The 13329-nt window shown below is 45.9% G+C and overlaps 1 protein-coding gene across 1 annotated transcript in view; it reads left to right on the forward strand.

The window, feature by feature from the left end:
* Positions 1 to 4812: 4812 nt before the first annotated feature.
* The window catches only part of map3k12 (mitogen-activated protein kinase kinase kinase 12), a 20781-nt gene continuing 12264 nt past the window's right edge, over positions 4813 to 13329 (forward strand). Inside the window, exons 1-4 of the mRNA XM_062545069.1 lie at positions 4813 to 5312; positions 8244 to 8427; positions 9347 to 9538; positions 10034 to 10192. Coding sequence (XP_062401053.1) covers positions 4829 to 5312; positions 8244 to 8427; positions 9347 to 9538; positions 10034 to 10192 — 1019 coding nt within the window. The 5' untranslated portion in view covers positions 4813 to 4828. The remainder of the gene's footprint in view (positions 5313 to 8243; positions 8428 to 9346; positions 9539 to 10033; positions 10193 to 13329) is intronic.

A 13329-nucleotide genomic window follows, 5' to 3' on the forward strand; every position in this document is an offset into this window, starting at 1 on the left:
AGTTTCGTTCACAAAAGGTATGTGGTAGGAGAATGGGAGCGTAGGTGGAGATGTTCCAGTTTAAGGTTGCATTTTGGGCTAAATTTGGGACTACGTAATTTTACGCTTACCAGTTCATTCTGGAATCTTGGCAATGTTCTCCCCCCTAAAAATAAACACTGACATGACATTGAATTGATATAAATAAAACAAAAACATGTGATTGTTCTGACAGTATTTCAATACAATTGAACAAGTCGGCATGCAAGTCTCACAATTCTTCAGTAAGATTAGTTGACGCTTATTTTTTATTCTTGTTATGAACAATAATATAATTTACATTTTATTTGAATTATATTAAACAGTTGTGGTGCAGCTGTAATTTATCAAGGCGCCATTTTGCCATAATCAGACATTGCCTCATACCTAATCAGTTTGGGGCACCTGACACCCACAAATCAGCTGTCAAACTGCAAATGGAAAATCTGAGCTTTCTCATTAACAAGCTGCACTACAGCCACATCCACACACATCCCTCCAAGCGATCGAATGCACAATTACTTGTGTCTCTGTGAGAACTCTGTTTGTGACCTTCATCATCAGCATACGTAGGTAGGACCGAGGCGTGTGGCTCTCGGGCTGAGAGGAGTGGAGTGCAGTTAATTGTGAGAGAAGGGGGATTCAGATGATAGGCATGCTTCAGCTGGAGCACGAGTGAACCTGAGGACAGAGAGGTCTGTGGAGGAGTGCGCCTTAATCCTCCCTGACTGGTAACCACCCTGGAACTAAGCAGCAATAAATAAATCATGGTGAAAGTGTTAGAGCAAGACGGAAATAGCAGCACAGTGTCGACCGAGAGGAACACTGGCATGTAAAGACAAAGTGTCCAGAACTGAGGGAAAGAAGGGGTTCTGTTGGGTTTTTTTTTAAGGTTCTCCTGAGATCTCCCATTAGAGACTAGCCATGTGTGTAATTGTGTTTAAGTATCGGCAACCCTTCAAAATGTTATTATTTTGTAAGATTGTGCATTTTGTTGTTTCCTTTGAATTCATCCTTGATTCGTTGTTGCCCTTTGTCATTGGTGTTATGCATAATAGTGCATGTGACTCCACGTACTACCAAGCACTGAGATTTGCTGCTGCAGATTCCTGCAGTCACGCACTGTACTGTATGCCTGTGGTGTACTCCTGGGTTGGGGGATTCCCTGTCTTTTGTGGATGATGTCATCCTGCGGGTGTAATCCTGTGTGGGTCTAATCCCCCAGATGAAGGCAGGCTTTGGCTTTGCCACTCAAATTGGGGTCACAGACAACATGCCAGCCAGACAGAGTAATAGAGAGAGTAATACAGGGTTCAAGCAATAATGCAACTTTTCTGTAATCTTTTTTTTTAAAACCGTTTTGGTGTGGTGCGAATTACAAGAGGGATGTCAACCGCCCCCACCACACACACTCACACAAACTCAGAGACTTTTGACCTCCCAAAGAAGGTGTAGACAGTGGTGTGTGTTTGTGCATTTACACTCTTGCATTGTGTACTTTTTTTGTACTGTACATTTTGCACTGTGTTGTCCCCTCCAAATCCTATGTACAGTTAACCCCAGTTGCCTTTGCATAATTCACTCTCTTCCTAATTAGTTGACCCCTTGCCATTTCAAATTGTCATGGTGTCTTAGGGTTGCCTCAACATGAAGATGGTATCTATGTCATGGGGATATTTACTGGATAATTCTTGAAAAGCAAACACTAATCTGAGATGACTGTTTTAATGATTTAATTTCGTATGCCTTACTGTATCAAATGGTCTAGGCCTATCATGGTGTGATATTAGTGTGGTCTAACTCATTTAGAGACAGCCTCTCAGTGCAGCTTTGTGACTCTTAACCAAGGCGTCTTCTGTCTGCACATTGTTGTTGTGAATTGTCATCAAGCTTCTGTTGTTAGTGTAGAAGCCTGAAGAGTGAGATCATGGACAAGGTCGTTCTCAATCCCTGGCGATTTCTAGACACAAGGATTACAAAGCAGTTACTATTGATAGGGGCAAAGTATTAGTGTTGTGGAGTGGATTTACTCCTTTCTTCTGTCCTGCATTATGTCGCATATTTGTTAAATGACATCATTTTCACAGCCCGGCTGATCCTTCAATCCCCACTACAGCCACACTTAAAACCCTTTACTCCCCGAATCGTATTGGACTCAACCCCCTCAGCACGTCTGTGTCTTCTGATAGGAGGACACAGGCCCGGAAGGTTAGGGGTGCAAGTTGATTAATAATATGCGCTCCCCCCTCCCCTTCGCATCCATCCTCACCATCACAACGTCTCCGTCACAACCACCGTCTCCCTCCCCTCTCCGTAGGCGAGACACTCCGCAGTATAAAACCTTGAGGGGCTGGCGGAGGATCATGCGCCAGATCTCTGTGGAAAGACACGGATGAGGGATTTAGTCGAGTTAGTATTAAGAAAATCACACTTCCGACGAGACGAGAGGATATTTGGAAACAGAACGGGGGATAAATAAGGCTACGGAAAAGCGCGAGGAGGACTGCACCCGGCGGAGGAGGCACGGAAGAGGATGCAGTGAGCGGAGACGAGCGCTGACACTGATTATATAAACACTACGGGAAAGCAGAATAATTAGTACTGTTTCGCAGTGGGAACCAATTAAATCACAACCATAAACAATCACAATGGGTAGTAACGACGCCTAAACCAGTAAACAGGTAACCTGGAATCTATGTTACAAATTGTTGTCCTTGATCGCATCGGTTTTTTTCGTGTAATAGCGTACAACCTGCATATTTACATTAGCCACATAGTAGGCTATTTACAACCATCCGCTTGTGGGATGTGTGTTAGCAGATTTTAGCTGCTTGCTTATCAGGATGCTAGATGCTTTGGAATGTATCGAATTGGTACCGGCGTTAAGAGGAGGGCAGACGAGATGGTGAAGCATCACACGCAGCGTGTTGACTGCATGTCGACATCCTAGCGTACTGTATGAAAACGGATGTCAGTGTGGATACCTCCATTGCGCTCCGGCTGGCCCATACTGCCTGTTTTGCAGTAGCAGTAGCAGTAGCTGGGATAGCTGTTGTCTGGATTGGTTTTATAACCAGGCCAGGTAAAGATGCAGTTTACAACCAGTTTACAGTTTTTCTTGTTAGTCAGATATTAATGGATCCTGACCTTTTCAGATGCAATTAGAAAAGCCTATTATTAGTCCACTTCATGTGATGCATACCATATCCCATCAGTGATAATTACTCGTCCAGAAGACCCTTTTAACCTGACTTGTTTATGTGGTTCATATATATAAATAAATAAAAGAGCCCTCTCATGCATTTAGTGGGAAGACTGTCCCATGCCTCAGTGAGTGGTGTTGTAAGTGATTGGGAAGGGGTACTGTGTGACAGGTGTCCTTCTCTGTTGATAAGCTGCGTATCTTAGGGTGCCCAAGCAGGACATTGAGTCCTAAAAGCACCGTGTTTTTTTTGAGACTGCAGTAAATTGCTTTTACTCTCAAGGTGATTGGTTCCAGCGAATTTTCTTTTCGATCTGTGCATGTGGGGGTGTGTGTGTTTGTGTGTGTGTGTGTGCATTCGTATGCGTGTGTGTGTGTGTGTGTGTGTGTGTGTGTGTGTGTGTGTGTGTGTGTGTGTGTGTGTGTGCCCATGTGTATGTATGTATATACATATATGTATTATACTGATATGTATGTATTTTTTAGGGCAGTTTTGTCTCAAAAATGTTTGTATGATAAGCTATTTATTTGGACATTTCAGGGTTAATTACTTATATCTTGATTCATGGGGGGTCTCTTGTGCTAAGAGAGCTGACCAGTGGGAGAATGGGGGGGCAGTGAAGGATAATTCTGCTCCAAAGCAAATACTGCTGACAGTGGACCTTCTGGGTAGAGCCTCCCCAGCAGCATCAGAATGTGCAAACTTTAGTGTTGACCGCAGCACATTGCCGTCGGAGACGGAACATACGAAAGTCCATGTATCAGTTCCACAGAGGTGATGCCACTAGAACTACGTCAATAAAGCAGCAATCAAAACGAGAGGCCAGCATGTCATCCCTTGGCAACCGCATCCAGCGACTGGTTGCTTAGCTGCAGGGCTGTCAGCGAGAGCTGTCAGAGTCAACCATTAGACCAGATTTGCACTGCTCCTCTCTGATACCTGGTAGAATACAAGACTGAACACGAGTGAATGCTTCAGCGGTAGCTGCCAGGAATGGAAACTGAGAGTTATATTTCTGCTTTGTTTTGTGTCACTCTCTAATGGCTCCATTGAGTAGCTGGCATTGGGGATGCAGCTGACACTGCGAGCGCCAGATTTGTCTCCTTCAATTTCTGAAAAACATAAAAGCACAAGGTCTGTGTTTGTATTAACACAGAGGAGAAGACGGCCTTTTTTCAAAGACTTTGCCCAAGATGTTTGGGATAACAGAAGGAGGGTTCAAATGGCACTGCTGTAGTCACGCGTTTGAAAATTGGAGTGAGTGTGGAAATTGAAAGGAACTGTCCCTGGCAAAACATCATCATTCCAGTCCTCACAGCTTCATTCAAAACTGGGAAAGGTTTGGTGTGTCCTTGTGTGCAACAAAACATCTATGAGAATGAATTTAATTAATCTATTTTCTTTTCTCTATTCATCTAGGTTGTGAATTGGTCCATTGCTCTCCCTGTACCCAGACAGGCTCACACAAACACACAAACACACAGACACGCACACACACACACACGCACACACACGCACACCCACACACACACACACACACACACACCCACCCACACACACACACACTGTACAGAAGGGGAGGATTCTTCAGATGAACACAGCTCCTGATGGCCTGCATCCATGACACCCGCGCCCCGTCGCCCTCCCTGTCCGGCTTCAGCACCCCCATCTCGGAGCCCCCTTTCCGACGGCTGGACGCCGAGACGCCCGCCTGCACCCCGGAGACCGACCTCACGCCCACGCAGTGCGTCCTGCGCAACGTGCTCTCCATCGACACCGGCGCGCCACCAGAACCCGGCGGGGGCGGAGGGGGTGGAGGCGGCGGCGGCGGTACCGGACACAGCCCGACGCCCAGCGACGAGCCGCCCGAGCACTTTGCCAACAGCGTGCTGAAGCTCCACGAGCACGACCACGGCTGCCCCGGCGCCGCCGGCGCGGAGGGCCAGCGCTGCACTCATGGCGACGACATCCGGCTCCAGTGCCAGTCCGGCGGAGGAGGAGGCTTCCTGGAGGGACTGTTTGGATGCCTGAAGCCTGTGTGGACTATGATTGGCAAAGCCTACTCCACGGAGCACAAACACAACTACGAAGGTGAGGGAACAGCGAGAAAGAAGGAGAGAAATGGTGGCGCCTCCTGTTGGTAGGGTTATAATTGCATCTGATCACTTTGGCTGGATTGAAGCAGGTGAAGGATGAATGGTTGATAGTGATGGTGACTGGATTGAAGCAGGTGAAAGATGAATGGTTGATAGTGATGGTGACTGGATTGAGGCAGGTGAAGGATGAATGGTTGATACTGATGGTGACTGGATTGAAGCAGTTGATTGGTCTCAGAAAAGAGTTCAGAGGCACATATAAAAATGTAACATAGATGACCTTTGTTGCACTGATTGAAACAGATATTGTTGTTTACAGTGTCACTGAATGGACAAAGAGTGGAAAAAAGGGGGTGATATGAAGAACATGGCAACATACGAGTGTCTTAATTACACTCAAGTCATTTGAATCCTTTTTCGTAAATTAGGTCACTGTGCTGTGCTATATTTGTTAGCATGCGATCACAAAGCGTTTGACAGTCAAAATTGGCCACCCAATTAAGATGAAAAATGCTACAGACGGTAGACCAGTGCCCTGGCTGTCTGGACCAGACATTATTCTGTGAAATTACACAGGGGGTCTTTCTCTCTCTCTCTATCTCTCGTTCTGTCTCTCTATCTCTCTCTCTGTTTTTTTCTCCCTCTCCCCCTTTAATTCGCTGTCTCTTTGAGTGGCCCTGCCCCCACTGAGATGTGGCAGTGCACGTGACGCAGGTCTGTTTATGTCTGCTGCCACTACAATAGCACACAGGTCCCCCGAGAGCCCCCTTCCACCACCAAATCTGCCTCATGTTTTATTCATGGCCACACACTGACCCTGCACCTCTCATCTCTATTAACACACGCCTGGCACACTCGCATACACACGCACACAACACACACACACACACACACACACACACACACACACAACACACACACATACACACACAAGCACACACACAGACAGCTTACACACATGAAACACTGAACACCAAAGAAGGGGATTTATGTGAAACATTTAATGGTCTTGCTTTATTGCTCCTGCTATCCTTACTCTCCGCTGTGTTTTATCACTCGGTGCGGCTCTCGCATCCATGCCTCCCCTCCATCCTTCCATCCATCCCTCCATCCTTCCATCTCTCCACCCGTATCCATCCATTCATCCCTCCACACATATCCATCCCTCCACCCGTCCTTCCCTCTGTCCATCTATCTCTCCATCCTTCCATCCCTCCATCCTTCCATCCCTCCACCCGTATCCATCCATTATTCCCTCCACACATACCCATCCCTCCACCCATCCTTCCCTCTGTCCATCCATCCATCCATCCATCCATCCCTCCATCCATCCTTCCGTTCTTCTGTCCGTTCTCTGTCCCTCCTGGCTCTCCTCTCGGTGCTCATCCATTTCCCTGGCTATCTCTGGCCTCCTCCGCGCTCCTTCAGACTGACCTCTTCGGCTGTGCCGTCCTCGCTGGCCATTACGCTAATTGACTACTCGAGCGAGGATCCATAAAACAAACTTGAAAAGGATAATGGAATGGATTGTAGTAATGACCCTTCATGGCCAGGTAGTCCTCCGTTTTAGGGGGATGAAAATGATGAAACGGAGGCTGCAGACATTTGCAGCGTTTTGGACTGCGTCCATTGGCCCGCGCCTCTCGAAAAGAACCGCAGGGGATCTGGACTAGTCGCTAATTTGGGGCAGTTTAGCAGTTCAAAGAAGGCAGCCTCTTCGAACGCTAGCACGCACAAACCCCCACATGTCCTTATGGCATGGAGAACAGACTACCCCCCCCCCCCATCCCACCCTACCCACCCACCCACTCACCCCCAGAGTCCACCATCCTAAAAACATGGTGGAAATCTGTATGCATATATAAATAATTCTTAGTTATTATTCTGTTTTGTTTTGCACAAAAATTTCACGCTAGAAAAATGCTGCAGGCTCTCAGAACCGTCTGTTTCCTCTATCCCATAGCTCCTCTTATGCTCTCGCTCTCTCACTCACTCACTCACACACACACACACACACACGCACACTGTCCTTTGGGACTCCATTCTACCTCTCTCACTCTCCCACTTCACACCCACCCCCCTCCTTCCCCTCCTCCTAAATCCTCGCCTCCCCCTCCTCCTGCCCCTCCTCCTGTAGGTTCTGAGAATCTTGTCGCAGGGCCCCAGCACAATGGCTGTAAGCAGGATTTAGAGCCAAAAGCATATTACTCGCCGCAGATTAGAGTTTTGCATCCGTCCCGCGACCAAACTGTGGGGACCGGCCACAGAGGTCAAGCATTGGATATCAACACACTGCGTGCGGTGTCACTGTTGGTAGGCTCACTCTCCTCCAAGATGTGAAGGAAGGTTGTATAAACTGAGCCGCAACGGCGGATATCTTTTTTGGCACATTTCCCAAAAAATTTCCCAGGCGTTGTCGTTTTGGCTGCTGGTTTTCTGAGTGAGTAACAGATGACGCATCACTACTCACAAAGCCCTGCTTACCGCCGTGGCCAGCAGGCTTCAAACTTCATTCACGGTGCTGGGCCGACGCTATGTTGGCTCTCATGCTAACAAGGCAAGGCAGGAACTGTCACAAAGTAGACGCAACGAAGGGCAAATGTTGCGGAGAAAATCAATCGAGAATGAGAAATATGTTTACAACCTGACAGTGAAGGCAAAGCAGCAGGACCTCCATTAAACAAATGCCAGAGAGGCTCACTTTCGTTTCTCTCATTAGCGCTGTGTCCTTTTCCGCAAACATTCCTCTGTTGCATTCCATTCTTTCCCTCTTTTATTTTGTATTGACTTTATTTACCTCTTTCTGGTTCATCTTCTGCCTCTTCTCTTTTCACTTACCTTATTTTTCTCTTTTCTCCTCCTCCTCCTCCCCCTGTCTTCCTTGTTTCCCTCTCTCTCTCTCTTTCCCTTTCTCTCTGTCTCTCAGCGCTCTGGGAGGTTCCGTTCGAGGAGATCTCGGACCTGCAGTGGGTGGGAAGTGGGGCCCAAGGAGCCGTCTTCCTGGGGAAGTTCCACGGAGAGGAGGTGGCTGTGAAGAAAGTGAGGGACATCAAGGAGACCGACATCAAGCACCTGCGCAAACTCAAACACCCCAACATCATTACCTTCAAGTGAGTAGCATTAAAGTACCCCAACATTATTACCTTCAAGTGAGTAACTTTAAAGCACCCCAACATCATTACCTTCAAGTGAGTAGCATTAAAGTACCCCAACATTATTACCTTCAAGTGAGTAACTTTAAAGCACCCCAACATCATTACCTTCAAGTGAGTAACATTAAAGTACCCCAACATTATTACCTTCAAGTGAGTAACTTTAAAGCACCCCAACATCATTACCTTCAAGTGAGTAACATTAAAGTACCCCAACATTATTAACTTCAAGTGAGTAACATTAAAGCTCCCCAACATCACTAAGCATGGTTTGACACAACACCATCCACTCATCCTGTTGAAAGGTGGATTACAGGTGTAGACCATAATGCACTCGTATGACATGGCTCACTGGAATGATATAACAACACAATGGTTATACAGTAGTTACGCTGCTTTAACTGAGGCTTTTGTAGCTAATGAAATCTTTTCAACGTTATAAAGATCTGCAGCACACTGTTGCACAGCACAGGCAGCTCTGTACCACATTTGGGTCTCAGTGCCTTCGGGGAGCCAGGTTCGTTTCCGTCCTGCGGCCATTTCCCGATCCCATCTCCTCTCTCTCCCACTAGGGTCCTATCTCTGCTCAGTCCTATTGATGACTGAAAAAAAGCCCCAAAAATATACTTAAAGGAGAAATCCAACGATTTCCCACGTAGGTTCTCAGTCACAGAGTACTGGTGGTACAGAAATCCTTTAAAAAATAAAGCTCTGCAGGACAGTCTATTTAGTAATTAGTCCATGTTTTTATTTTCTGCTGAGATGGTGAAATTGTGGCAAATGGTTGCCAGCTGAGCCCCACATTTACACAGGAGCACTCTCTCAGCTGGACAGAATTGCCCTTAATGTTTGCCCCTCTCCCTGCTGTCCACCCCAGGGGCATCTGCACTCAAGCTCCATGCTACTGCATCATCATGGAGTACTGCGCCCAGGGGCAGCTGTACGAGGTGCTGCGGGCGGGCAGGAAGATCACCCCCTCCCTACTGGTGGACTGGGCCATGGGCATCGCTGGGGGCATGAACTACCTGCACCTCCACAAGATCATCCACAGAGACCTCAAATCACCCAAGTGAGTCACATCTTAGAAGGGTTGGTCTGTCTGACATGTTAATCGTCAGGGTCACAAGGGTGTAAGTCTACCCTAAAAACTTCAAAGCCACACTGCTTTGTGCCGTTAAAAAGCCTTTCATTTAAATGGGCTTATGCATGAAAATGTCTTCATCAGAGCATATAGGTCACATGTTCACAGGTACTATTTAACCTAGAATAGGCTGCATCAGTCAAAAACACCCAAGCGAGTATTGCTTTGGGACATCAATCTAAAATGTTAGCTATGACTGTCGCTAATATAAAGAGATGAGTTAATTGATGACAAATGACTTGATTGAACGACTTGAAAATGCGCTGAAAACATGCATATTAGTGATCAAGGATCGTTTAGCATTGTAAGGCTTTCTAAGAGTGTCCAACATAATCGAAGGGAGTACCTCAAAATAGTGGACTGAGATTCATTGAGATTCATCAGATTTATGATGTTGACTTCCTTATTTTCTGTCCTTGGTAGTATGCTGATCACATATGACGACCTGGTGAAGATCTCAGACTTTGGAACCTCGAAGGAGCTGAGTGACAAGAGTACCAAGATGTCTTTCGCTGGTACGGTGGCCTGGATGGCACCAGAGGTCATACGAAATGAGCCAGTCTCGGAGAAAGTAGATATATGGTAAGCAGTTGCTAGCTATTGTTTATCATTCAGTTCAAGTCTTTCCCTGCCTGCTCTGTATGGTACTGATATATGTTGTGGAAGTATAATATAGTAGTAAATAGTATAGTAGTATTAGCCTGATTACCATCGACTTTCAAAGGCTCTGCGAGACTTTCAGTCTGACCAACAGCCTGTGCTAAAACGGTTTCTTGCAAGCGCTGGTTGACCCGCCTCCTTTCAGTGCCTCGATTTGCTACTGGTAGATGTCAGAAAGCGGTTTGCCGAGTTTAAACCAATAACAACACTCTTTCCTCTGCCTTGAACACGCCTCTACCCAGAGCCGTTGGAGCTGCTCAAAGTTGATTGGTTCTCGACCAAAGGGGGCAGTTCCGCAGATTTCGGGAACTCAGAAATCCTTCTCAATGAGCAGTTGACCAGACCAGCAGCAAAAGCCTGAAGGCGTTGCGTCACTGGGAGGGCGTGCCAGGCTATAGTAGTATATAATAGTAGTATATAATAGTATGGAGAAGGTCAAACATAACATGGATTACTTTTGTAGAGCTGAAGGTGCAGTTGACTAAAACTGAAAGGCAAAATATGTTTGAGTTTGACTATGGAACAGCATTCACATACTTGACATTTTGAGTGTAGTTTACTGTATTACAGTATTTCATAAAGAGCATGCATCTGGTTTGACCAAAAGCCTCCCAAGCCTCACATACTACACAATCCATTGAAGAGCACATTGGCACTGGTTGTGTTTGACTTTATTTTGCATGATGTTTCAAGGTGTTGCTTGTATTATGACCACCAAAATGTATCTAATAACAATTACATCCAAATATACTTAAGTATCTTAGCATCTATGAATGTTTAATGTGCATCAAAAATGCACAATACATCCACTAAGGCTAGGGGGCGACTGTGGCTTTAGCCCTTGATCTTTGCAGTCATTCCAGCCTCATCTCTTAGTGTTGCCCCCCTCTCACCCCTCCACTGCCTCTCTGAAAGGAATGCTCGCTTAATTCAATAATTGATTTGCCAGATGCTCTAGAGAGGCTGATAGAAGCAAAAAGCCTTGCACTTGGCGACACGCCAATGTTGCATTTGGGGACGTAGGAGAATCCCATTTCCAGTCATTTAGAACGGAAAAAAACAGGAAAGAAAGAAAGAAAGGACGAGAGAAAAAAGTAACGGGCAGACTAACAGGGAGAAATATATATTTATATACTAAGACCCTGCTTTCTTGTCCTGCTGTTCCTTCAGAGGGATGAAGTCTCCAGGCCTGTTTGGCTGGGTTGTGTGTGAGCCATGCATTAATGTGTTCTGACAGTGAGAGCAGAATGGTTTATAGAGTTCTGGATCTGAAGGCCTACTAACTAACATCCTTTATTACAAAAGAGACGTCGACCCACTCTACTCTGTCTAGGAGTAAGAGCAATGCCAAGTTAACTTAATATGTGTTTTTTTTATGGCACTGTTCGGGTTTATCTACCCACAATTCTGCATTGTTTGTGGAGGATGTCAAATTAAACTCGTTTAGAGCTTTCTGCATCACATGCTGAGATATTGCAGTACCACCTGCCTACCGTTGCCATTTTGTCTTGGTACTTTTCAAGTAACTGTAGTCAAAGGTGTCTGGCTGTGTTGGTAACTCCTATCATGAGCTGTCTACTCCCTGCTGTTTTTTTGTCATGGTTTGTGATAAGTATACAATGTGTAGACCAGCTTGAAACATTTGCTCACCTGAACATGGAATGACAGCAGTCCATCTAGAAAGGCACAATGTCCTTGTAACAGTGATGTTCTTGTTTCTATATGGCTATAGTGTGTTCTGCATGTACTGTATCTACCTAGCCTGATAAAGTCAAGTCAAGTTCATTTATATAGCGCATTTCATACAGAGGTCATTCAACGTGCTTTACATAAACAAGAGCAAACATTAATAACAAATACAAGCATAGAAGGACAATAGTCAAAGACTAGTGTGAAGATCAGAATAAAAAGACAACATAAAACACAAAAGGTAAAATCGTTTAAAAACACAAAATAAAAGACACAAGGTAGGATCATTTTCGAGGCAGACATTGTTTTCATCTGTAAAGCGCTTTAGGTGTCTTGAAAAGCTGTGTGAAAATGCAGTGTGTTGTTGTTGTGTTGTTTTCATAGCCTTTAAGGGTTACCTTTTACCTCACAGCTCCCCATAACGATAGGAATAAAGCAGTGTTATGGACAATCACTCAGTTAATGAAGTAAGATAGATTTGGCCTCTGTCCAAAACTGTCACAGTAAGATGCCCGGTTATGTAAAGTGCCCTATGAAGAATATGGCGATTTATAATATACATGAAGCATTATGTAAGGTGCAGTAGGGGCATGCAGCGTTCTAAGGGAGTGTGGAGGAGTGCTGTCCCCAGGACTTGGGGGGGGGGGGGGGGTCCCTGGCACCGTCTAGAGACGTTCTAAGTTAGTGCTGTCCCCAGGATTGAGGGTGTCTGTCTCTGTGTGTGTGTGTGTGTGTGTGTGTCTCTGGCACTGTCCAGAGACCTGGCCCGCCTCAGCCAGGCCCAGACGGCCCAATCCTGCAGCAACCAGATTAAAAATTGAGGAAAATAAAATGAGCTGAGGTAGCAAAGTGAGCATGCAAGCGTGCGCACACACACACGCACGCATACACACGCACGCACGCACGCACGCATGCATGCACACTCAGAATGACAAACACACACACACACACACACACTGGAGAAATTCAGAAAGCTCCTCACTGCCCAGAATTCAGACAGAATCCTTCTCATGCATAAATGTATTATATCTCAGCAACTCTCCAGTCTGACTAAAGAGATTGTGAATTTTGAGACGATGGGGCTAATGATGGACCATTACCAATGTGCTGTGATAATTCAGAACACAATTACAGAGCTGCCAGTCACGCCAGACGCTAAAGTGAGTCGAGTTTTTCTGCATCTTCAATTTCCCCTCGCTATTTCAAAACCAAAGGAGGCCAGAGATGGATCCCATTCTTTTTTTATCCTTCTTTTTTGCCCCCGCCGTGAAGAGGATTCTCACAGTCGATGCGTCAATGGCGAGTCTCTAAAAATACTTCCGCAAGCGTCCCGGCTCTCTCACAGCCACTCTCTCAAGCTGCTTCCCCGT

Source organism: Sardina pilchardus, chromosome 9, assembly GCF_963854185.1.
Source record: "Sardina pilchardus chromosome 9, fSarPil1.1, whole genome shotgun sequence".
Taxonomy (NCBI): Eukaryota; Metazoa; Chordata; class Actinopteri; order Clupeiformes; family Clupeidae; genus Sardina; species Sardina pilchardus.